Source organism: Natator depressus, chromosome 18 (assembly GCF_965152275.1).
Source record: "Natator depressus isolate rNatDep1 chromosome 18, rNatDep2.hap1, whole genome shotgun sequence".
Classification (NCBI taxonomy): domain Eukaryota; kingdom Metazoa; phylum Chordata; order Testudines; family Cheloniidae; genus Natator; species Natator depressus.
Window position 1 is genome coordinate 13,134,114 of NC_134251.1, and position 25,494 is coordinate 13,159,607.

The 25,494-nt window shown below is 47.2% G+C and overlaps 1 protein-coding gene across 1 annotated transcript in view; it reads right to left on the minus strand.

The window, feature by feature from the left end:
• Positions 1-4,887: 4,887 nt before the first annotated feature.
• Positions 4,888-25,494, minus strand: part of TMEM201 (transmembrane protein 201) — a 50,075-nt gene continuing 29,468 nt past the window's right edge. The window contains exons 7-11 of the mRNA XM_074933975.1: positions 18,749-18,972; positions 12,795-12,866; positions 9,998-10,288; positions 9,285-9,416; positions 4,888-8,828 (exon numbers count right to left, since the gene is read on the minus strand). Of these exons, the coding sequence (XP_074790076.1) occupies positions 8,731-8,828; positions 9,285-9,416; positions 9,998-10,288; positions 12,795-12,866; positions 18,749-18,972 (817 nt within the window). The 3' untranslated portion in view covers positions 4,888-8,730. The remainder of the gene's footprint in view (positions 8,829-9,284; positions 9,417-9,997; positions 10,289-12,794; positions 12,867-18,748; positions 18,973-25,494) is intronic.

Genomic DNA, 25,494 nt, shown 5'->3' on the forward strand with positions numbered 1-25,494 from the left:
GCTGCTTCTAACCACTTCCCTAACCTAACCAAAGCTGTCTTAATTACAAGTCAAAACCTTACCTACCTTTGCCATTAATTTAATAAAGTTATTGGTGCTTGTTTGTCTGGGCAACAGAGGCTCTGTTTTGCAGAAACAATTTTTATAAAATGAGGAAAGAGAAATGTATTTGAGTGTCATTTTGTTGCATTTAGATCCAAAGCAGCAATAGCTTGATGCTAGTGGATCACACAAAAGCCGTCATGATACGTTTAATTGATTACTAAATCTCTCACCTTCACTCTCTGACTTAAAAATGCCCATAAAGTAATGAGGGCAGAAATAGCACAAAGATATTCAGGATGAAATATCCCCACCACCAACTGATAGCTCTCCTTTGAAACAGTTTCTGTTGAGGTTTCAGAGCAGCAGCCGTGTTAGTCTGTAGCCGCAAAAAGAAAAGGCTTCACTAGTACTCCTTTTCTTTTTTCTGTTGAGGGTGGTTTGTAAGGAAGTATGGATGGATTATGGAGGTACATCTCCTCTGCAATGGTGTTCAAGTCTTTGCACACTGCAATGAGAATACATCACTACCACTGCTCTTAACTGTAGACCCATGAAATTCCAGTAATACCTGACAGTGTTTGAAATGAGAAGTTTGCATGGTACAAGGACAATGCAGCCCTTTTAGGGAGTCCAGCAATATTCTCTTCTAGGGCTATTCTGATATCTTCCTATTGGTGCAGTTTGGTGCATTTGAAAAGGAGAAACTGAACAAAACATCACTCTTCAGCTGTATCATTATAAGCCAGGTACAGAAGTCTTCACAGACAAGGATGCAATATTATCAACTTGAAACATTCTATTTTTAAAGAGGAGAATGAAAAGGATGCAGGGAATTATTGACCATTCAGCCTAACTTTGATACCTGGAAAAATACTGGAACAAATTATTAAACAATTAATTTGTATGTAGCCACCATGGATTGGTCAAGAACAAATCATGCCAACCAAATTTCCTTCTCAGTGAACAGTGGAGAAGCAGTAGATGTGATATATCTTGATTTTAGTAAGGCTTCACAATCCCACATGACATTCTCAGAAGCAAACTAGGGAAATGTGGTCTAGATGAAATTACTGTAAGGTGAGGAGGGCACAGCTGTTTGAAAGACCACACTCAGAGTAGTTATCATTGGTTTGATGTCAAACTGAGGGGGTGGGGGAGAGAGCAAGAGTAGTAGGTGCCATAGGGGTTAGTCCTGGGAATGGTACTATTCAATATTTTCATTAATGAATAGTGGAGCGGAGAACATGCATATACAATTTGCAGATGATAACAAGCTTCAAGCGGTTGCAAGCACTTTGGAGGACAGGATTAGAATAGAAAATGACCTTGACAAATTGCAACGTTGGTCTGAATTCAACAAGATGAAATTCAATGAAGACAAGTGCAAAGAACTACACTTAGGAAGAAAAAAATTAAATGCACAGCTAGAAAGAGGGGAAATAACTGGCTCAGTGGTAGTACTGCTGGAAAGTATCTGGGGGTTATAGTGGATCACAAGTTGAATGAGAGTCAACAATGCAATGCAGTTGCGGAAAAGGCAAATATTCTGGGATGTATTAACGGGAGTGTTGTTTTTAAAACATGGGAGGTAGTTGTCCTGCTCTACTTGGCACTGGTGAGGCCTCAGCTGGAGTACTGTGTCCAATTCTGGACACCACATTTTATGAAAGATGTGGACAAATTGGAGAGTCTCCAGAGGAGAGGAACAAAAATGATAAAAGGTTTAGAAAACCTAACCTATGAGGAATGGGCATGTTTAGTTTAGAGAAACAAAGACTGAGGGAGGGACGACCTGATAACAGTCTTCAAATATGTTAAGGGCTGTTATAAAGGGGACAGGGGGATCAAGTGTTCTTCTCCTTGTCCACTGAATGTAGGACAAGACATAATGGGCTTAATCTGCAGCAAGGGAGATTTAGGTTAGATCGGGGTGGGCAAACTTTTTGGCCTGAGGACCATATCGGGGCTGCAAAACGGTATGGAAGGCCAGGCTGTGCCTCTGCAAACAGCCTGGCCCCCGCCCCCTGACTGCCCCCCTCTGAACTCCTGACCCACCCGACCCATACAATCCCCCCCCCCCCCGCTCCTTGTCCCCTGACCGCCCCCTCCCGGGACCCCTGTCCCTAACTGCCCCCCCGACCCCACCCCCTATCCAACTCCCCCACTCCCTGCCCCCCCACCCCCCTCAAGAGGAGAAGGAATGAAAACTATCCAGTAGATTCTAGCATTAAATGGAAGGGAAAAACATACAAAATAAAGAGACTGAAGAACAAAGAAGTCTCCCACACCAGAAGAAGAAGTGTCTTTGGAAATTAGCATCCCCATTCCATAACAATAAATAGAAAAAATTTTCAGAGAAACTTCAGAAAGACAAAACACATTGGCAACCTCCAGGACACGTTAAAGCAAAACACTAGCAATAAAAGGAGGGGGGAAAAAAGTGGTAGTCTTTAAAGTCTACATTCAAACAAGAAGCTCTGATTAACCCACTCAGATCTTCCAAAATTTTAACTCCCACTACAAAATTAAAACATAAGCTTACCTGACAAGTATAAGCAAAACCCTGCCAAAGGAGAACACAAATCACAAGGCTATTGTCATAATTGGACCACCTTGATACTGAAGAGCTTGCACATATGGTGTTTGGGGGGCTGAATCTAGCAGTCCTTATGCTCTCACATGACTAATCCCTACTCATGCAAAGTAGTGCCATGGAAGAAAATAGCACTACTTGCATGTGTCAGGATTGCAGGATCAGGATCTAAGCATCTTCACTCTCTTTCTCAAACACATCTTTGCCTATGAAACACTGGAAGACATAATGGCAAATTACTATTTGTATTACAGTATTGCCTAGAGGTCCCAGCTGAGATCAGGCCCATTGGTGCCAGGGGCTTTACCTACAAATAGCAGGAGTCCCTGCCTCAAAGGAGATTAAATGACAAAGTCTACTGAAAGAGGCAACTGAATGTGGCTAATAATTAAGAACATTAAGTTTGCTGCAGGAAATGGCTTTCCTTTCACCTGGAGGGGCTCAGGCTTCCAAGCATGATCTTTCTCAGTCTTCCCCATCTCTGCTCTCTAACCTGGGCCTCCTCCTTGCCTTGAATCACGGGCCTCTCCTCATCTTGCCCGGCCCCATGACAATGAGGCTCAGGACACTCCAGTAGTAATGCAAAGATACTGGCTTAGTCCATGTTGGAGTTGTAGTGCTCCCATTCTGGGTTGTCATGAAGTCCCATCCTCCAAGCTACTGCTCTGAATGGAGGTAAGGGAGGGCGGCTCATGAGGCGTGCAGTTTGGATTCCACCCAGCCAGCTGGAAGTCATCCTTCCAGAGCCCCAGCCTGCGCAGGGAGCAAGTGGCCTGATCTTACACAAATCTTGGGAATTACCATGTGGTGCTGCCACCAAGACACACATTTTTACTTACTTCCTCTAAATTAACATCAGGCACCAAAGACATTTTAAAATGAATACATCTATGAAATCAACACATTAGGTAGTAGGATTATAAAGCAGTTTCCCATTACACCAGTGTTTATCAACTAATATGTAGTCTGCAATAGTGTCCAAAGGCTCCCATCAGTGCTGAGACCCCACTGTGCTAGGCAGTTATGTCAGTATCTATCCACCAGTCTAATTTTTCTATGCTTAAAGTTGCATTGTATTTGGCACAAGGAAACCCAACGTGCATAGTGCATCCCAGCTAGCTAGCTGGAGTGTGAGACTAGCACTGGGTTCATAGGCTAGTTACTTACCACTGGGTGTCCGGACTGGCAATGGAGAATAAATAAAAGACCATACAGGGCTAACAGGAACAAACTCTCCCCATTAAAAAGACATTCTCGTCCATTTCCCCACGGGTAGGCAGCAGGAATACCGAACAGTAAAGGAGAATTTGAAAAATGCTTCTTTGATGGACACACATCAATAAGAAAGCACTGAAAGGGGAAGTCCCTAATTTTTCTATACACCTTATCTATCACACCTTCTGTGTGAATGAATGGACCTGATATGTCCAGCAGAGATGAGTCTAGACGATTAAATGACTGATAATGGGAAACAGACCCTCTCTCTCTCTCTCTCTCACTACTGATGTTCTAGCAAACTAGAAATGAAAGTTACCACCAGCTCGGTGGCAGGTCAGTGGCTGACATGGTACCTGTTGGTGGGTCTCAATTTAGTTTCTAATAGATACCTGTCCACATCACAAAATCCCCATTCACAACCGACACCCTGACTGGCAGTCTCCATGGAGGAGAAAGAATCGAATGGGCAAGATTATCAAGTTTCTCACTCACCCTAAAGGCGATTCCCTCCAGGTCAGGGTTGCATTTCATTGGTGGGGCACTGCATGGGGGCAACTTGCATTGCCTTGAGTTGTCTGCTAACTCTGTGTAGCTTTGAGATCACAGCTTGAGTGCAAGGTACGCATGCGCACACACCGGCGGTCTCCCCCCCACCCATATGCGCACGCGCACACACACAGAGAAATAAAAGACATTTAAAATGAGATTTATAATTTCAAATTTTTGGGGGTATTTTTTTCTGTTGTTTTTTAAAGAAAAATAATCCTCTTTAAACACCGAGCATGAACTAAAAACCTCCCAGGGACAGATTTCCCCGTAACTGGAGCACAATATAACTAAACTGTACAGCGTCAGAGCCCAAAGCAAGCATACAGATAACATACAACATTTCTTTAGTAGGAGATAAGGTTTAGGACTCCGCTTTATCATCATTCCCCACCCTCCGCAAATACCTGCTTCTACCAGCAGGTACCTCAAACCCCTCCCCACCCATCCAAGGACACAGAGGATTTGATAGTCACTTCTGGAGGCAGCGTTTGTGGAAACAGCTTCCTTGCACTGACGAAATAGGTGCTTTCTGATGTTCTTACAAACATCTAGGACAGAAGTTAAGACAAGGATATTTCCAGGAAGGGTGGTTGGGAAATATAGCAGTATTCAGAGATATCCAGAGGCAGCACCGGCTCCCAGCTGCATCACTTTAGAGACCCCCAACTAGTTCAGCAATGTTTCACAATATTACTGTCACCCAGGAATAGGGAGTGGGATTTGGACGTTCACTGGCCAAAATTTGCCACTGAGTAAGCGGGCTGAACTGCAGTGAGTTCAGTCCGCTTATGTGCCAGGAATGCTTACTTCTAGGTCTGGGCTATTATAGGATATGACAACTCGTTCTCCAAACTCTCTTCACTCCCTGAACAATATACATCACACCTGCTGATACAGCTATGCCCTTGAAAAGTAGCATTGGGAATCCAAGATACTCTTAATTCAGAGCTGACATCATCATGGGAAGACTCTCCAGGGTCTTGGGACATGAATAATAAATCTGGGCACAGAGAAGAAGGATGTGTGCATCTTTAAGGGACGATGGGGAGGAGAGGGTGATCATTCAGCAGCAGGGCTGAAGTTCCTTTTGGTAAGAGTTCATTTATGTCCCACCTCTAAGTCAACCATGACCTTATTTAAATAAAGCTCAAATCTTGTTTAATGTACAGAAAGTTTACATCCATCCCCACCCCTAAAAGGCTTTTACAGCAAAAACAATTAGAAAAATAAAATTCCATCCCTGAACAATACTGTACGAAGACCCATGCCACCAGCAATTCATGCACAAAGATTTTGACCGGGGAACCATTTTTTTGATTCCTCCAAACCAGCATTATATAGAACAGCAGCAGGATGGACATAGTGTCCAGTAGCTGGATTAAGGCTGACAATATAGTGACAAACATGGGCTCAGATCTTTCAAAATGAAGAAACTCTTCAAACATTTATACACACACATGCACACACACACACTAACAACAGTGAAGGCTCTGCATCAGCAATAGCATCGCTCCTGCCTTGTTCTAGCACCAGATTGAAAGGGCTTGTGATTTTCCTCTTAAGTGAGAGCATCCAAAAAGTCTTAAAACGGCTTCAGACAGGGTCACCTAAATACCTGGCCAGGAGCCCAACCTCCTAGCAGCAGATTCAGAAATGGAATCAGGGAGTTCCTGAAACAAGAAACATGCAAGAGGAAGAAAGGAGGGGCTGGGAGTCTACAGAGCCGCGGGTGCTGGGAACAAAGAAGAAATGCTAGACAGGGGCAAATCCAGCACTGGAGTTTGGTGGGGACAAATAAAAACCATGTGAAGCGGGGCCACGTGCTAGATGTGGTGGTGGGTAAATTCAGCACAGACCGTGAGGTGAGAAGTGAAACGAATTTCGTGGCATAAGCAAAGTCACAGTGCACATCTATCACAATAAGACATACAAGGCCACCGTACTCTACGGCATGCCAGTCTCCCCTTAGGAGCATGTGGGCATGCCAAAAGTCAGGACAAGGGGCCCTGACCAGGATACCACGGGTTGCTGCGGGTCAGGAGTGAGTTACAGTGCCACAGCGGTATGGAGAATGCTTATGGAATGCCACTACCAGTTTTTTGCCTGTATGAACACTAAATACAACCCAAAGAAACGTCAGAGGGACACATCTCACCACTGTGAGGTCGCAGACTAGCCCAAACATGGGAAACATTTAATGCAAGTTACAAAGAGTTACTAATCAGCATACGGCATGGCCCACTATTTCTGATACAGTTGCTAGTCTGAATCTAGGCCGTGGGGAAGGAGTTGCCTGGTAGACAGCCAGGCCAGAACACCAAAGGAGGGTCCAGACAAAGCTACAGAGTCAGAGATCCTGCTTCCACAATCTCTTGATAAGAGCCCGTGGCAGTCAGTCTCCTGCATGTGACGAGAGAGAGGAGAAGGTAGTAGGAGGGCTTCCCGGACCAATAGGGGCTAGAAGAAGGTTGCTAAGATAATGCAAGAATAGGTGCAGAGACACAGGGAGAGCAAGACTTGAGTCACCAGCAATAAAGGCCATTCACCTGGATGGGCAGCACATTGATTAGAGTGTTTGGTTATCACTTTGTTTGTCCTAGGAGAGGGCATGATGGCTCAATAAGCAACATGAAGGAAAAGCAGTTTCTCAAAGCACCAGATCTCCACTATGAGGTGAGATTTTCAGATTAATAGGGAAGTCTGTTATCGCCAGCAGACTACCACAGTGGTTGGGTGTGGAGGAGGAGGAGGAATGCCCAAAGTAGACAGTAGCAGGGCATGCAGAGGGGAAGAGACATGGCAAGCGCAATTCAGTAGTTCCAAAACAGAAGAAGATGTGGAGACGTAAGAGGATTCAAGACCAAAAGGAGAACAGGACCAGAACCACAGGAAGGTTCTGGGCAGAGTCCTGTCATGCTTCAGAGGCCTCATCCTTTGTGTTAGCCAGGTCTCCCTTTGTGCCATGTGGTTGGCATGGAGGAATTTAGACATTGGGGCCATAATTTTCAGACATACCCATGATTTTGGGTGTCCAACTTGACACCTTAAAGGGACCTGATTTCCAAGGAGCGCTGAACACTCACCCTCTGGAAAAAAATTACCTGGCTCCTTTAAGACATCTCAAGTTGGACACCCAAAAAATTGAGACTTTCAAAATTAGAAACTATTTTTGAAAGTCTTGGGCTAGCACCATGAATTTTAAGCGACATCCTGGCCGTTTAGCTGGTCTGGTGCATCTCTAGCTGAGACAGACTTGCAGTTTAGCCAAGAAGACAATACCTTAAATAGTGAATGATAAAGGCCTCCACCAACCATGAGGAGCCAGGCCTCTAGAGTGGGGCATGTTATCAGACTCCTCCCTGTTAGAAGCGTTCTTCACACAGTTTCCAAAACAGTATGTTTATGTGGTTTACAGTAAGAACAAGCTGTGCAGCTCCCAATGTCAGCAAACACATCAGCAGTCAGAGCTGCAGCCTGGAGCTCCTGAGGCCCGATGCAAGTGCATCAGGGCACATATTACAGTAGTATTGGCACCTCCTGGCGAGGCGAAAAGCATGGATTTGCTTTTTTAATGCAGATGTGCCCAGCTCTACAGCAACTGTACTGGTTTGAGCAATGGACATGAATGGTTACCAGGAGCCAGAATTGCAGGAAGGCAACTGGCTAGAGACCTCAGACAGCAGATTGCACGCACGCACGCACACACACACTCACTCTGCAAGAGAATCACAGAGCAGCTAAGGTCCCCGCTATGGGTTCCGGAAACCTTAAGGAGGACATAAAACCATTCATATAGAACAGAACCGGGGAGAGTGAGAGGGAGGGAGAATAGGTGTCAACAAGGAAACCAGGCTAGGGAAGCCATTTCAATAATTGAAGACCAGGTCCTGCTTCTTGTCTCCAACTTATTTGTTCAAATTCTTCTTATTCCATCATGACCGTCCTTCCGAGGTTGGTTAATAGGTGGGAAAGATGGGAGGAGACAAAGCCAACCAGGTCATTTACATCTTCTCCAGTTCATGCCACAGACAGATTCTTTAGAAAGAAGGTGCAAGGGACGTTAGCTGACCTCTCACCTTGAGCTGGGTATTACGAAGAGTCCCGCTGGCCACCTCCAGCATCACAACAGCCCTTCAATACGTTCTGCTCCGAGGTGGCAGCGGCAGCTGTCTGGCTCTGTGTCCCTGGGGCAGCCTGGCAGGCAGTGGTTGATAAGGAGCATGCACCTGTGGCACGGCCATAAGACACCAAAGCTGCGGTTGAATTGTTCTCGTGGCAGTCTCTTGGGAAGTAGGTGGCGCCACGAAGAGCCGGGGTGGCGCAGGTCAGCGCAGGCTCTGGTAGAGGTAGGCTGATGTGAAGATCGCATTGGCTGTCAGGCTCACGGCAAGGAGACCTCGGATAGTGGAGTTACCAAAATGACCTTTGCAGGGGCGGAGATGGGAGGGAGGAGGGAAAAAAAAAGAAAAGAAGATGCCAGTAAGAACTGGTAAGGAACTTGATGAAATAACGAACAGAAGTCTCCCTTTCCAGGCCCAATGTTTTTATTCGGATCAGAAGTTGGTGAACCAGGTTTCCAGCCACAATCCAGGCAGGAAAGACTCTGATGTACTTCTCCATCCAATTCTTTCCCATTCCCTTCTAATCTCGCCCACCGTTTCCTGACCCAGGAGAACACTGTAGTGCTCAGTGTTTCTCCGACAGTCTGAGGAATAAGGAGAGCCTTGTAGTAAAGGCACAGGACTGGCACAGAGGAGATCTGCCGCCTTCTCCTGTCTCTGCCAATTATTTTTTGTTTGATTATTGCCAAGTCACTTAGACACAATGAACAGTTAGTTCTCTCTCTCTCTCTGAGACACACACACAGCCTGCCACCCACCTCTCCAGCCTGCTGGGTCTTCTCCTTTGGTGGTTGTGTCCACCACACAGGTGGATGAATGTGACGAATTATCCTCTTTTTTGATGGAATTATTACTGCAAATACTCCCTCTTTCCCCGACTGACCTCATATCTGCGAGAGGAGAGGAAGAGGCACCATCAGAAAAAAACAGATGCAATGGAAATTATAAGCCTGTCGCCAGAATTGGATGGTGAAACATTGCAGAGCAGTGCTGCACAAGAGGTTAGGACTGGAAGTGAAGACAAAAGACAAATCCAGGAGCTCTTTGGCATAATTCATCAGTGTGAAACAAACAATCCTACCACAACTGCAATGGCTGGATGAATTTCGGAAGTCAGAATGTAATTATTCAAGCTAGAATGCGGTCAGGACAATTGGGCTAACACCCTTAATCATGTGAAAGCACCTATGATCATCCAAATAATAAAAATAAATAATAACAATGGGATCTTAAATGGCAAGTGGAGAGGATCTTGGTTTCACCTCGAATCTGAAGGACAGGGCCTCTAGTAGTACAGTGGTCCCCTAATGACACAAAGGGCCACTGGACCCAATAGGGACTCTCAGCTACCGAACCATCGGTACCACTTGGGTTTTCCTTGATCGTCTCCCCTTCCTTTTGCCAACTGCTTAGCCTGCAAGCTGACCGACTGCGACTGGACTGGACGCTGGGGAAGAGGTCAGGCACGTACCAGGCATTCCCCGCTCACGGAGGTTCTTTTTTGGGAACGGGGTCAGCTCAGCAGCGAAGACTTTGCTGTCGGGGTGCGGAGGCTCATCCAAGCTGGTCGGCAAGTGCAGGGCGTCACTCTGAGATGGGAAAAGCAGCAGCTTCTGCCCTTTCAGGTTCAGGCGTGCAGGACTGATGAGGGGCCGGCGGTAATGCAATGAGCCGGAGCTGGAGGTGACGGAGCCAGCCACCGAAGGTGCTGGAGATGGGATGGGGGATGGAGCGCAGCTTCCAGACAGCAGGGAGTAGTACTCTGAAATGGAGACGCGCCGGGGGGCAGAGAGAGGGGATTTAGGCTGGGAAATGTGGTGGGTGTGTTCGCCAACCAGTCAGAGAGGAGGGTGTGTATGTGTCCCTATTCATTTCAAAAAATCCTTGCTGTGCTATGAATGACCAGAGCATCTTGTCTATGCCCGTTCTTTACTCTGAGAACACACATTGTAAGATCGGGGGTGTGTGTGTGGGGGTGTGATTCAAAAGTAATTCTCTGCCGTTTCCTAGGGTCAGAGCCAAAAACTTCTATCTTTGCAAAGGAACTTGGGGAAACAAGGCATATCATAGTAGTCCTCAGTTAACTCCGTTAAGGCTGTGTCTATACACAAGCATTGCAGCAATTTGACTAAGCTGACTTATAAAATGATGCGTTAGATCTGTGCAACTTGTCTTAGGAAAAGGCCCAAGACTTTGCTCCATTTAAATGGAGATGGTTTAAATTCACTGTTGCCCAACAGAACAGGAGGTTAGAAGGTCAACTCTCCTCTCCGTTCACTGAACTTTTCACCTCATGCAGCCCAGGTTCAACCCCCTCTTACCCTTTCCACCCTTTAAGGTTCCCCAAGCCATAGATCAGCCACTTCTACTGCACCATCACCCCAGCATCTATCATGGAACTCAATGGAGCAAATTCAGCTGGGTTTTCTGGTACTGTAACCGCGATGTCACATCATGGTTCATGCTGGTGCATCACAATGGGGTAACTTTGGAGGGGAGAAGAACACTTAGAACAGGAGAGAGAAGGTAAGTTTTTAATGGCCCGACACCCCCTTTGGGTCTGGTCGCTGGGTTCCTTCAGTGGAGTTTACATTTTGCATGCAACTTATTTTTAAAGGAGTGATTTTGGCAGATACTTTCAGACCGTTTGTTTGAAGAGTACACCAGGAAAGTGGGGGGTGGGCAGGGAATTAACCCAGACTGCAGCTGCATTCGGATTGTTAAAACACGGGCAGTACAAACTTGATGCAGAGGCAAGGGATCCAGACGGGGACAGAAGGTCTGTCTGGGGTCAGAAGTGCAACAGACAGGTCACCGGTATGATGGGGCAGCGAACAGGCACAGCAGACAAGGAAGTTTGATAATCAGTTCCTTGGACAGGGGGAAAAGAAACAAAACAAAACCTAAAGAAAGAGGAAAAGAGCTGCAGATGGACAGCTTGAAATCACTAAGCGAGATCTCAGCTTTTACATGTTTTCCAATATTTCTGCAGCTATCAAAAGACCGTGAAGCCTGGGGATACCACAGAGTAGCTTTTACCCTTTACTCTTCAGTTCTTCCTCAGTGGCCCTACATAACATTCACCTCTCTCCAAAGCCAGGTAACCGTAACTGCATACACTTGTTGCAGGGATAAAGCACTCCAGCCCACACATGCACCCTCTTCCTGTTCTTCTCTGCCTCAAGGCAGGATGATGCTACTTCTGCAGCATTCCCCGTCCCTGTTGGCCCAAGAAATGGAGAACCTGAACTCTTCCATGGCAGCAAGCTATACTGCCACGAAGTGACTGAGCCAATTCAAGGTCCAGTTGTGCGTGTAACATCCCGAGCAATAGCAGAAGTCTCAGACCACACCCCAGTGGGCAACAAAACTGTTGCAACTGGCCAGTCTCTGGGAAGAGGCCAAGGACTGAGCGGGCATGGAGAGCAAGTTTCCCTCTTAGGTTTGAGGTGTTGCCCTCCAGATCAGGGTTGAAATGCAACATACTTGCACTGTTGCTGCCAATGCAGCTGCCTAGAGCCTACAGGGCTCTCTCTGGCACTAAATGTAGACTTTAAAAGGTGTGTGTGTGTGTGTGTCTCTCTCTCTCTCTCTCTGAAATACTAGATTTTCCAGCCCATTTTGTATTCCCATTTGCAATAAGGTTTTATAAAGGGCGATGCAGAGCACTTGTAGCTATAGCACTGCTGATGCATCACTACACTAGCAAACCGTGATCCTGACTTTGGTGGGTGAGGGAACAGGGAAGGACTTTAGCAGTGGAGTTGCACTGCAGAGACCTTTGGAGCCGTATGATCTGGAAAAATAATAGTGTTTGGAAGTCACTCTGACCCTCACCCACTCAGAAGGCATCATGTTAAGGTCAGATCCAAATCCAAGGAAGGCTGGTCTTGTGTTTAAAGCACTGCACTGGACACTCGAGATTTGGGTTCAATTCTTGATTCCCCTGCAGATGCTGTAGCCCACTGGGTAAGTCACATAACTGCTCCATCCTTTCTATGTCTGTCTTGTCTACTTAATTGTAAGCTTTTGTGGGCAAGGGTTTCCTTATTGTGTGGAAGTACAGCACCTAGCGTGATGGGGGTCTGAGCCTCAGTTCAGGCTACAAGGTGCTACTTGCAATCTTACTAATGATTACTCTGACCTTTCATTGGAAAGTGGGCAGGAGGGAAGAGATGGGGAAGAAATAGGGTTAACCTTCTACCACATGTTTTAAGCAAGTCATTTCAACCCCTGGGAGTCTCGGCATTGCAAGTTCTCGCCCTTACCTGATGCAGGCGACTCCTTAGACTGAGATCCCTGGGACGCCGGGCGGCTTCCACTGAACAAGTAGCCAGAATCTAAAAAGCAAACCAAAGAAACTCAGCACAGGTGCTAAATACTGTAGCAAGCACCAAGAAAAGCACCTGTGTTGTCCAGCCTCGCTAACACAAGTTAATGTACCAGGGTTAATATACCAGCTCCAGCAACTTCCTCCCAGGACTGTCGTGTGCTCTGCTAAAAGGGGCTCTTCATAACCCCAAGCTGTCACACCGTGGCTAAGGGGAGACAGGCCTGAGGTGCACAGGGGTTTGAGAGTTCAGTCATCCAGATCACCCCTCTGTCTACAGAGCTGGCTTCCACCCCCACTGAGGGCGACCAGAGGGCAAGCTGCTGAAGACAAACTCAGCTTAATTACCTGGACCCAGGCAGCCGGGTGGCATTCAGGGACCCGGTGTAAGAGTCACCACTGCCAAAGTAAAGCTGCATGGACTAAGGCTAAGCCACTTCTAGCTCTAGTTCCATAGTCAGCGTGATTCTGGCCCCATTTGTTGCTTCCTTCCCTGCGCCTCCTTTCCTAACTTCCCTTAAATCCTCGATAAAGCCCTTCGTGACTGGCTCCCATAGAACCCCCCTCACAAGATGCGGCTGAGACCAAAAGCCCAATTTAAGACCCTATAGGGTGTCACCCCAGGGTCCTGCCCACTGCCAAGTGAAGGGCCCTCCATTTCAATTCAACATTCCCCCTTCTTATTCCCTGCCCTACTGTGCAGTGTGGTGTTGAACTGTCACCTTTGCCCCTAGAAGTGGCTGCATTTCATTGACTGGCAAAACTAGGGTTAAACTATCTGGGATGAGGACACACAGAGAGAAACATACGGTATTACTACTACACCATATGTCTCAGCTTCTCAGAGAGTCTGAGCAATGGATGCATTGTGTGAGAGCGTTTCTGGCGACCAAGGCTGCTCAGTAACTATTTCGGAGTTGCATCCCCTGCCTTTTATGGTTCAGTTCTCCTGCCTGAGCTGGAAATGCTCAGTGCTGTAGGGGGAGCCAGCACCAACTGAATGCTTGAGAAGTGCAAAGGCAAATCCAAGCACACTGAGTGCACAAGTACTCCCTCGGGCCTTGTGTGCAGAAAGGGATCCCTTCTCTGCCTGGCTGCAGGGGAACAGAAGCAGCCAGCAAACTTCAAAAAAGTTCTGGGTAGGAGGCAGGCTGAGAGTCCCACAGCAGCGAGAGAGAAGAACTCGCCCCCTCCCCTCCCATGTTCCCCAGACAGCCTTTGCAGGTGCTGCGCACAGCCTGCTCCTTCGTTCTACAGCTATGGACAAATCTATGACCCTTGGTGCTTACCAAGAGGATCTTTATCCTTGTTTGAGTTGCTCTGTATTTTAAATGAACTAAGAAGCTGCTGGCCTGACAAAGAGCTAGGGAGAGGGTCTGAGAAGGCAGCAGGAAGAGAAAAAGGAAGACGCTGGCAAGGAGACTTGTGGTTTAACCGACACCAGCAGAAGATTCTACCACTCTGTGCTGCGCAGCCAGTAACTTACGGGACTTTACTGTGGTGCCCATTACTTTCAGGATCCCACCTCTGCTCAAGTGACCCTTCCAGTTCTCTCTGATTGCAAAAGTACAAACCGAGCCAGGATCTTTAGGTTCTAAGCCCTGTGCTTGGAGCTTCCCCTGATTTGGCAGGGACTTCAGCATTTCGATGGGTCTGGACCGCACAGCGCCTTAAATGCGTTGCGGGCTCAGTGCTATTTTAGAAAGCATCAGTACCAGCTCCCAGCAGTCGCTTGCATGTGGCTCCCTCACCATCTCCCTCACCAGGGAGACAAGGGCCATTAGGTGCACATTTCCTGCCATGCATTTGCACCATGGGGTGGCTTGTCACGATCTTAAAGGATGGAAGGTAGAGAAAAGATTCCACCCTCTCCTGCATGACTGAGCATGCAACTCTCTCTCACATTCTAGTGACAGAATCACATGAATTTCCATCTGCGTCTTTGGATGTGCAGCGAGGAACCTATGGTAAAGTTCAGATAAAGCTGCAAGAACCAGGAGACCCAAGCGTTATCCCCAAAACCTCAGTCCTGACATTGTCCTTTGGAACAAAGCTATTTAAATAAATATTGCTAGAGGTGCCAAATGGGTTTGGAGACTGAAAGCCCTGTTATGCGCAGAAGAGATGCGGCACAGACAGGGCAAGCTTCCATGCACTGCTCAGCCCTGGTGCCTCAGCCTGGAGCTGCAAAGCCAAGCAAAAGTATGGACCACACAAGGATGGTGGAGCGGGAGGGTGGTGGTGGTGGTGGTGGGGGGGGGGGAATCACAGCTGCATGGCAGATTTGCACCTGCTGTCCCCAGTTGTAAAGGAATAGGAAGAAGAATGCTGTGCCAAAAAGCCACCGTCCAGCTGAAAGGTTTTGCACGGCTGTTCTTTCAACTGTTCCTGATGGATCCAGGAGAGCAGCTGGTGGCACGAGCCAAACTGAACAAAAAAGGCTTGGCTGCTCTTACCACTGTGGTGTTATTCTAGAACCCATCAGTGGCTTGGCCTCTGACCCTTGGTAATCACTCACTGACAGGGCAGGTCAGCGCTTCCTTTGGATGGAGAGTGGCATGTGCTTGCTGGTTTCAAGAACAAATTTAGGGCTGAGGTTTAACGCACTGGTAGGAAAGAATCTTTCATCAGCCTTATAAATCTTCCCTGCACTGCACAGACTCTTGTCAGAGGCCCTCCCAGCCAGACAGTACAAAACCGGGAGCGTGGGGGGTTGCAGCTGTGTTTGTGCACAATAAAATCAGACTTAAAAGATGGCCCAATCCTCTGCCCCATCAGTTTGTAGTGAGAAAAAGCAGCCTTACCCACAAGCAGATGTACTCCAGTGAGAAACAGATAAATCAGAGCTAGTTTACACAAGTTCCTGCTCAGCAAGCTGGTGCACTGCAGATTCACGCTCGCCTTGCCATGCAGTAAGTTATGTCGACGAGACCTCGGTCTCAGACTAGGAGAAGCTAACGTAGTGACTCAGGCCCGTTTTGTTCAGTTACTTTAAGACAAAGACAGCTCCACTCTTCTTCCCACAACCACTATCGTAATGAGCTCACGCCTCCCCCCCACCCGACATTGGCCCAAGAACTGAACTCTTTCACGCCTAGAAGATACCACAATAGGTGAAGGTTGAGCATGCTGGATGGGCAGCGTGCAGGGGATGTTTGCATCATTGCTGCCTGGGTTGCACTTATTTTAGATGTCTTCAAGCTCCAGAGCGGTCAAGTTTGTACCTTTGACTGGCACTGAATTCACATTTAAAAACAAAAAACAAAAAAAACCACCAGAAAATGTTGCAGCTTTGCAGCCTGGTTCTCCCCCACATGCAGAGATTTAAACTGCAATTACTATTATTTAAACTCAACAGCTCTGTTCACCTGCCTCCTCTAAACACGTTCCTAAAAAAAAAAAGCCCTCCAGGAAAAGAGTGGGTGTGTTGGAAGTGTACATTTAAATTGAGACAGACCCGGATCTCGACAGTGAAATGGAGACCACAGGCTGGGGCACTTGTTAGGGTGTTTAAAAGACCTCAGAGACACTCAGAACTACTACCAGAGCAGGTCTGGAATCAGGGTATGGAATACAAGACCCTGCTGATGGCTGTAAATTCTCCCCAGACACTTCTGGCTCCAGGTACAGCACACTGGTCCAGATGACAGATTTGAGCAGTGTGTTTTACGCTTCTGTTGCTGAGGAGGACGGGAATGTCCCACTCTAAGAGACTGACTTTTATTAAGCTTCCTATCTCCCCCCGGCCAAAAAATACTTCTAACGCACTGCACAACCACCTGTGGGTAAAATATTTGCTTTCTCTCCTCCACCCTCAAAACAAAGGCAATTTGATCTCCCATGACAGCTCATTTGGAAGAGGACTCCCACCGAGGGCAAGGATCCACACTACATTGGTGGTCATCCTCAATGATTGATCTTTCCCTCTCTTCACAAATGTGGAGGCTAAACTTTTCCAAGCTGCCCTAAGAGACCCAGATGCCCCTTTACTAGGAATTGGAGACCAGAGTCTCTTAGGAGGCTTTGAGGACAAGATCTAGCCCACCCAGACATCTTGAGGCAGTGTTTCTATCAGAGTACTCTGCACTAGAGCTATTGCCTCTCGAGGAGGTGGATTACCTAGGCTGACGAGAGAACCCATGGTGCAGCTAGGCCACTATAGAATTTTTCATGCAGATGAGCCTTGAGTCAGGGACAGCTGGGGCTTTAAAACCAGGAGATTGTTAAGCAAGAGTCACTTTTCAAAGACAGGCTCAATCTGACAGTTGGTAACAAGTTAACATTGCAATGTTGCTCTCTGCAGCCTACCTCAAACGCCCGTTGGAGGGATGGTTCAATGGTCTAAGGATCAGATCTGCAGCAAACACAATTCCCTAAGTCCACAGGTTCAAATCCCAGAAAGGTTGACTCTGCCATCCTGGTCTTTGCTACTGGCCTGTTGCTGAGACAGACACTGATTATAAGGCAGGATCTTCTGTCCAAGGGAGGGTCCCAGCAATCGCGGAAGAGTTGGGAAGACTTTGACCTCTTAGGGCCCCATAAGACAGATGGGTGACTCCTGGTATGTTTAAATGTGTTTATTGTTTTTATTATGTTTTCTCAGTGATGTTTCCACTTTAGGAATAAATGTGCTTGCTTAGAACAGCAATTTATATGACTGGTAAATCACATCTGTCATAGCCCTCAGAGAGAAAGCAAAGCATCAGCGCTGGCCATTAGGCAGTCTGGCTTGCTGGGGATATCACAGTGTAAGGCAGGGGTTGTGCAGCCTTAAAACCCCTGGTCAGAAGGCAGTGGAAACAGGGTCCCTACCCAGAGACAGGCAATGGCAGGAGTTCTGAGTCCTGACTGGGCACGCCTGGAGTGGACCATGGAGGGAGGAATACAGGGGCAGTGATCCCTGATACTGTGACAGCTGTGCTGTGGGGCTGAGGCATTCCAATCGCTGCCTTGTGTGTCAGCAGTGGGCAAAGCAAGCCCTGTGTCTGCAGCTCATGGAGAGCTTTGGGTTGAAAGGCCCTAAAGGAGACATAGTGACACACCTGAAAGACAAATCTGAGTGACTGATCCTCTCCTCACATGATTTTTGTGATTACAGTTCCTGAGAACTAATAACTTTCAATCTAGTCCACTGCTGGGGAATGGAACTCTCTGGAAAACCCAAAGAGAACCTCTGACTGGAAACATTAAGCTGGTCAGTCACTGGGGGCAATGCTCTTTATTCTGGCTTCCCAGCTCCACAAAACTCCACCCACAGCTACTCACCTACCAACCTAAGAGCTTCTTTGCTCTACCTAGGTGGTGACAATACCAAAGTTAGTTGTCTAGTATTAAAATCAACCGCTTGACCAATAGCCATGGAAGAGCATTGTATGGTACTCTTCTGCACTACAGGGACTGCAACCACCCAAGGATCAATGAAAAGCATTTACACGTAACTCTTATCAATAGCTGCCACACGGGCAATAAGAATTAGCTTATGTGCACGAGCGCCAGCTTACAGACTCTCTGTTGCCTTTGAAGAATCAGTTATACCGAACCGGCAGGCTGACCATCTTAGAAGCAAGCCCTATGCTATAAATGCTGTGCCTACCGTATCTATGAGATACCTCGTCCAAGACCTGCAAGGAACGTGTGTGCATGCCCAACTCGTCACTGCCCACCAGCGTGCAGCAACTTATTCCGAATAACTAGTACTCACCACTCAGTTTGCACTTTTACAAGCAACATCATACAGTGCACAACAATGACCTCTAACTAGACTTACTAGTCTATTAGGCAACAGGCCAGGCACATTACAGTGGGTGGGATTCCATGACTCACTCCCACTCGAGTATGAACACAGCTACACTTTCATTTCCATCAGGTGTAGAAATGTGGTGCATGCCTTACCTGTCCTGGCTAGGGAAGGGATGGTGCCCAGTGAGAGGGCCCTGTTCAGACGTCCAGGGAGCGAGGAAGAGGAAGCTCTGCGTGGGGATCTGAAGAACTGCTGGTTCGTCAGCTGGAGGATGCTGGGGGGCGTTGGGATAAAAACAGACGGCGAGCCAGTGGAACAAGGGAAACCAATCCCAGAGCCACTGGGGAACAGAGTGACCGAATCCCCGGAAATAAACCTGTAAATGATATGCATGACAAATATTCAGCAAGGGATAAATTCCAGCATCAACTGCTCACTGAGCTCTCACAGATGCACAAAAAGTGCAAAGCGACAAATCTCCACACACTCAGTAGTGCAACTAAGTATAGGTTGGTATGCTTGGTGGGGATGCCAGGATTGTGCCAATGCCTAGTCAGTCTACACAGGGAACATAGCACCAAATTAATCAGGAGTTGGCATCAAGTGGTGCCAATGTGAACAAGTGTGTCCCACAGATGTTCTATTCCAGCAATACTGAAAAAACCACCATGTCCATCTACCTCCAGTCAGTGCAGGGGCTGGCTACAAACCATTTAAAGGAGTTCACAACAAGCTAAGATGCTTGGCCTTGTTTATATGGGTCAGTTGCACCTGTTAACCTAAAGGTGTGATTTTAAACTGGTTTACTTAGAACCAGTGTGGACAGTTACTTCAGTTAAGCCTAAATTAATTAAAAACAGACTCAAGCAACACCCAAATAAACCACTCAAACTGAAGTAAGTGTCCACCACAGGGGTTTGCACTGGTTTTAAGTAAACCAGTTTAAAATCGCAACTTCAGTTAAAAAGGTGCAACCGACTCATGTGGATAAGGTCTTACTCTACAGGAAAGGATCTCACAGTAAAGCACCATTGTTGCCCGCTTCAGCAGTGTCCCGTCACCTTTGCCCGTCAGCTTTCTCCCTTGACTTCCAGCATGGATCATAGCAGTCGTAGTAGGTTCAATTAGACAGCTGCCAGTTTGCTCCTCTTGTATGTACAACTATTGCTTTTTGCTACAGTTAAACGCAGCAGCAGCCAATTTGACTAACTGGTTTATTTAGGCCTTTGCAGAATACATGCAAGTCTAGGACTGATGAGCAAGGGAGCTAGTATTTTTCTTGGTTCCAGGACACTGACGGGGTTACACATTTTTGGTGTGTCTACTGCTCCATCATCACGTATCTATCAATACTTAAGTTTCTCAACGTCGGAATGGAAGATCTAAAAGAGAAGTTGATGTTTAGACTCCAATGGAATAATACTCAGGGGATTCCATCAATTTACATTGAGGCCTCGGGCTCAAAGCAGTTGGTGGGCCAGATTCTCCCCTGGTATACATTGGTGTAACTCCACTGGTTTAATTATCAGCTAAGAATCTGACCAGATGTTGATAACTAGAATGCCTTATGAAATGCATAAAAGTACAGTACCAATGGTGTGCGCTTGCGATTGCCATGATGTTCATGGGAGCTAGGTGGTGAATAGAATAGCTTCCATCTCTAGAGTTCAGAGTTAAAAATCTCACCTCTGGTCTTGCTAATACACTGAACATTAACGTGGTGGGCTCTTGTTCGCTAGCACCTCAGTTCTCTAGCTTGCTCTCTAGCCAAGTTACTTTTATGCCCCCCCCCCCCCCAACGACTGTAGTATCTGAGCACCTCACAACATACCCCGCGAGGCAGAGAAATGCTGCTATCCTCCTCGTACAGATGGATCAGTGAGGCACAGAGAGATGAAGGGACTTGCCTGAGGGCACACAGAGACGCTATGGAGGAGCAGGGACTTGAACTGAGATTTCCCAAGTCCTAGGCTAATGCCTGAATCATCCTTCCTCCACTCCTTCTCTAGGGGTTGCAGTTCATACAGATGTGCACTAGCAAAGCTATGCAGTGGGAACTGTGCTCCCCAGTGATGCACATTGCTTGATTGGCTCATATCGCTTTATTAGTCTCTCTTACTTTCATGGACACACACACACAAAATACTGGAGTTCTCGACGTGGAAAAGTTTAGAAAATTTAAAAGTTTGCCTATATTCCAGAACAGTGATTCTCAACCTATTTACCACTGGGGGCCGCATATGCAGCTCTGTCTGTGTTAAGTGGGCTGCATCCACACAACGTATATATACCACCTGTATTGCCCTGAGGATGTCACATGGGCCGCAGCTGTGTACTGATTGGACCACAGATTGAGAACCACTGATCCAGAGCAACAGCAGCCCTGGTTTCATGGGCAGTGGGTACCACAGGCTGGGGAAGGCTGTGCCTCCCCAAACAGCCAGGTGGGGCTCCGCCCATGCTCTGCCCCCAGGCTCCCCCCTCCTGCTTCTGCTCAGTGCGGTCGCTGCTCCAGTCTCCCTGTGGGGTGGCCCCAACTGGGGCTGCGCTCCTTGCCCTCACGTTGCTTCCGGTGGAGGGGGTGGTGTGGTTTTGGGCCACATGCCACCCGCCGTCCCGTCACTCTGGGGCTGCGGCTGCCGCCCTGGTGCTCCAGGGCTGGGGCCGTGCTGCCCACCCTCCTGGTGCTCCAGGCGCGGAGCCTTGGGTGGAAGGGCTGGGACTGAGGACTAGCCTCCCCCAGCTGGCAGTTCACGCACCACCCATGCCTGGTTCCCTGGACCATTTCAGAAAGCTCCCAACCAAGTCTCAGGAGGGGGCTAGAGGACAGTGCTCCAGGCATAAGAACATAAAAGAGTAGATGTAGATTTAAAGAAAGACATACCAAAAATACCTGTGTCAGATACTGTAAAATAAAGCTCTCACAACTGTGTAACAGGGTTCTATTCCATAGCTGGGACAGCCATGCCACAGGGATGCGTTTTGTTTTTTTTAAATAGGGCAAGACAAGACAACTTTCCCAGCATTTTACTCACAGGATTACTCCATACAAATAAACTATGCAGTTAGCAGAGCTGCATTAGATGTCACAATTCTACCACCTACATTGACATTGGTTCATAGCCCTAACAAACGATCTATCAAAAGATTACTCCCATTGCCGCCCTCTTCTGTTCCTCCTGGCAATTTTGAAGCAATCATGGTCATCAGAGCCCCTGGACACGTACACATAGCTCAGATGATCTACACAGCAGACAGACAGTTCTGTTCTAATGACACTACAAAAAACAATGCTTACTCAGGCTCCAACATCAGAATCATGGGGCAGGCACAAGCTTAGTTTTTGGTGGCTTTTTTAAATTGTATTATTGAAAGATGTCACAGGAAAAACCTGCTTTATTTAAATTTTATACAAGATATCCCCATGTTCTATTACAGGATTTGTAAAACAGTTAAAAACTACAGGAGAGAAAAGCAAGGGGTGGTGAGAAGCAAACTGCCAATACGTGGAGGAGTAATGGGATAGACAGTGCAATGGTGTGACATCAAAACAATCTATTTGCATACTTTGTTCCCATTACTTAGACTATCAGACGTCTAGGGACTCTCAGATTTTAAGAAAGTGACTTCAGAGCGAAGTGATGTAGCCCCGTAGTTACACTGACTGAGCATCAACTTGTTAGATAAATACTTTACATTTTTGTAGTGCCTGATAGCAGAGGACCTCAGAACGTTGAAACATCTAATCTAGTTTTGACATCCCTGTGGAGGTAAAGTATTACTCCCACTATAGATGGGAACACAGACACAGAAAAGTGAAGTAACTTGCCCAAGGCCATACAGGAAGCAGAATGGGGAGAAGCTGCCAGAATTCCCTGACTCTGTGCTCAGATTTATGGTGATTTATGCTACATAGCATTTTGAAACAAATGAAGCACATGCCATTCTCTTTCATGGATAATGGGGTGATACAGTGACACAATGGAAGCAACAAGACAAATTTGTCTACAACAAGCAGGTTAATTTTAAAAGATCACTGCACTTTAAAGGACAGAGTCAACATCTGAAATTTTCCTCTCTTTCTAAAAGCAATCTGCAAATATGGGAGAAACTATCCAACTAGTTTCACCTATCAGGCTAACCAAGATCTGCATCAGCCAACCTTACAGTAACGTACTCAGGCTGGACATGTCTCGTAACAGAGGCAAGCAGCTTATCAGTTAACCAAAATCTTCCCTCTGCCTAGATTCCAGAGGGCCTAGAACAAGATGCCATGCTTCTCAGGTCTAGCTTTACCCTTTAATGTTCGCACACCCACTCCCCGAACCCGCACACCCAGATCCAAGCTCTGTCTGTGGAGCAGAAATGGATGTACACAGCTGGAACGGGATGGAAATGAAACAAGATGATGTGTCAGTGGAAATCGCCCATCCCAGAGAAATACCCACCATACACAAAGAGGCCAGAACAGCAAGGAACAAATCCAAGTCCTCACACGTGGTTCGTCAGGTTGCTTTCTCCTACCGCCATACCTTGCTACATTTTGGGGCAAAAGTTTTGATTTTGGACAGCTCCTCTCTGTGCCTGAACACACTGTGTCCAGTTCATGGGCTGTTGGAGCTTTCTCACTTGAGAAATTTGAAGATTTTACAGTCATTCATCACTTTCAGAGTCCATGACTGGGATTTAAGCTACTGTTTGAGTTAGATTTCTCCCTCATTTTCTTCCTGTAGACCATGCGGCTCTCCAGCCTTACTGCGCCCTAAACCTCACCTGGGCAGAGGGTCTCCTGTCTCCCAGACAGTGGAAGCAGGGAGGGAAATTATTCCCCTTGCACCAGAATGATATGAGAACTCTTACGGTCAAGAAGGACAAGAGCGGCCAGATAATCTGAGTAGAGGACATGAGCGCAGCAGGCCCCTGGCACTGACCGACGGGGAGGAGAGTTCTGAAGGACTCTTGGTTTGACTGTAAAAAAAGTTAAGTCCTCTGGCTGTTTTAAGTCAACAAGCACAGCTTAGTGTATGCAAAAGCCTTCCCCTTCTACAACACCCATCTCTGTGGCCTGTCCAGTGGTGCCTTCTTCCCCTCAGTTATAGTGAGGAGTGAGTTCAGCACTGCTTAGGAGCTAGAGCAGAGGGCCTAGCATGGAAACGGGTTTCCATGCCTGAGCAGTAGAGCGCTCACCTAAGCAGTTTATAGAAGCAGGTGGAAAGGAAGAGGAGGAAGAACAGAGTCACTGTGCAGGAAGCAGCCACATCAGCCCCTAAAAACACAGCAATGCAGGATGGAGCTGTGACCTCTTCTCTCTGCCTCCCCAGGGGGTTAAAAACGGGCTCTGAACTGCGTTGCTCCACGTTGTGCATGTATAAACACTTGAGCAGCAGTGGCGAAATGATGAAAAAAGGCTTTGGAGTCAAACGGGTGTTGGAAATAGTCAGGGCCACGAAGCCGTTTATTTTAAAACTCGGTGTCATGAACAATAATCTAGTATCTCGAGTCGTGTTTACAGTGATTCTAAAAATTACGAGACAGTCAGCCACAATTCTACTGTACAGGTACTTTAAATAGTGGTTAAGTAAAATGTTGCCTGATATGGGACAGTATGCAGGACTGGAAGAGCTGCCTCCCACCAGCAGGGCCTACTCTGTGCCAAAGCCTTTCCTTAGTTCAGAACAAGGGCCACAAAGGGTGGATTTTGAATGCCATCTAAGGGAACTGCACAGGGACAACTTGTCATCCCCAGGGCAGAGAGGGAGATAGGAGTAGTCAGTGTTAGCACGTGCCAGCAGGGCCCACATGGACCCATTCCAGTGACTGGACTAGCACGGAGGGGGAAAAAACCAAGGCAACATGCAGTCAAGACCAGATAATCTGCTTTTTCCACATATGCCTGCTCTGCCCACTGGAAAGGGCCATATACAGTCAGCTTTCGGGCTCCATCTGCCCTGGCATAAGTGATCCCTACACATTTCACATCCCTTCAAGGTCCACCTACAAGGATTCCTTTCTCCCAGAAGTCACCCTCCTTTAGGGGAGGAGGGGGCAGATGGAGCATGGCCAGAAAGCCACTTGCCCCATGTTCGTTCAGGACCCTTCCTGAGCACTCACATTCAGCACGGAGAGTTTCGGCTTCCCACCTGACCAGCAGCACTGGATATTTTACAGTGTGCGTGGGAGGTGCAGTGAGTCAGTGTGTGCGTGTCGCCACCCCCTGGAATGGCCCCTTTGGGGAGGGAGGGTGCAGGTGACCTCTCCATCGGACACCTTCTCACTGCTGCTCTGTAGGGGGTGCGATTTAAAGTGCACTTCAGAACTGAATACTGTCCCTTTGGAGAACTTCCGCTACTACCACGAAAGCCTCAAGCGTTAAGCCGCACATTTCACCCCAGCTATGCACATGCTGGATGCTGGTCACAAGCAGCTCTTACAAATTAAGCCAACCCCCTACCCCCAATTTCAAAGACAGAGTCAAACAAGCTGGGGCAACAGCATCAGCTATTATATTAATATAATTTTTTAGAATAAGAACATAAATAATTCCTCTACATTACAGCCACATATACATCTGCTGCAGTGTCTAACATGATTATTAGCATCACACAATTTCAGCTTGCTTTAAAGTAAAGAAGAGCACAAGTTAAAACAAAAACAAAAAAAAGGTTAAATTTCCCTCCTTTCCCCGTCCATCTGGCACACCCAGCTCATGCACACCACAGACTTGTACCAGGGAGGGAAAGGAAGGGTTAATAGCAAGGGAAAGATGGGATATAAATATGCTGAAGTAAAAACTGCAAGGGGGTCAATTTACATGCAAAGACTCGTTTTGGAAGGAGAGGAGCAGCAGCTGAGTGGGTTTCCCTGCTGCAAATCCTTTGCTCTCCCTCTTCCCCTGCCA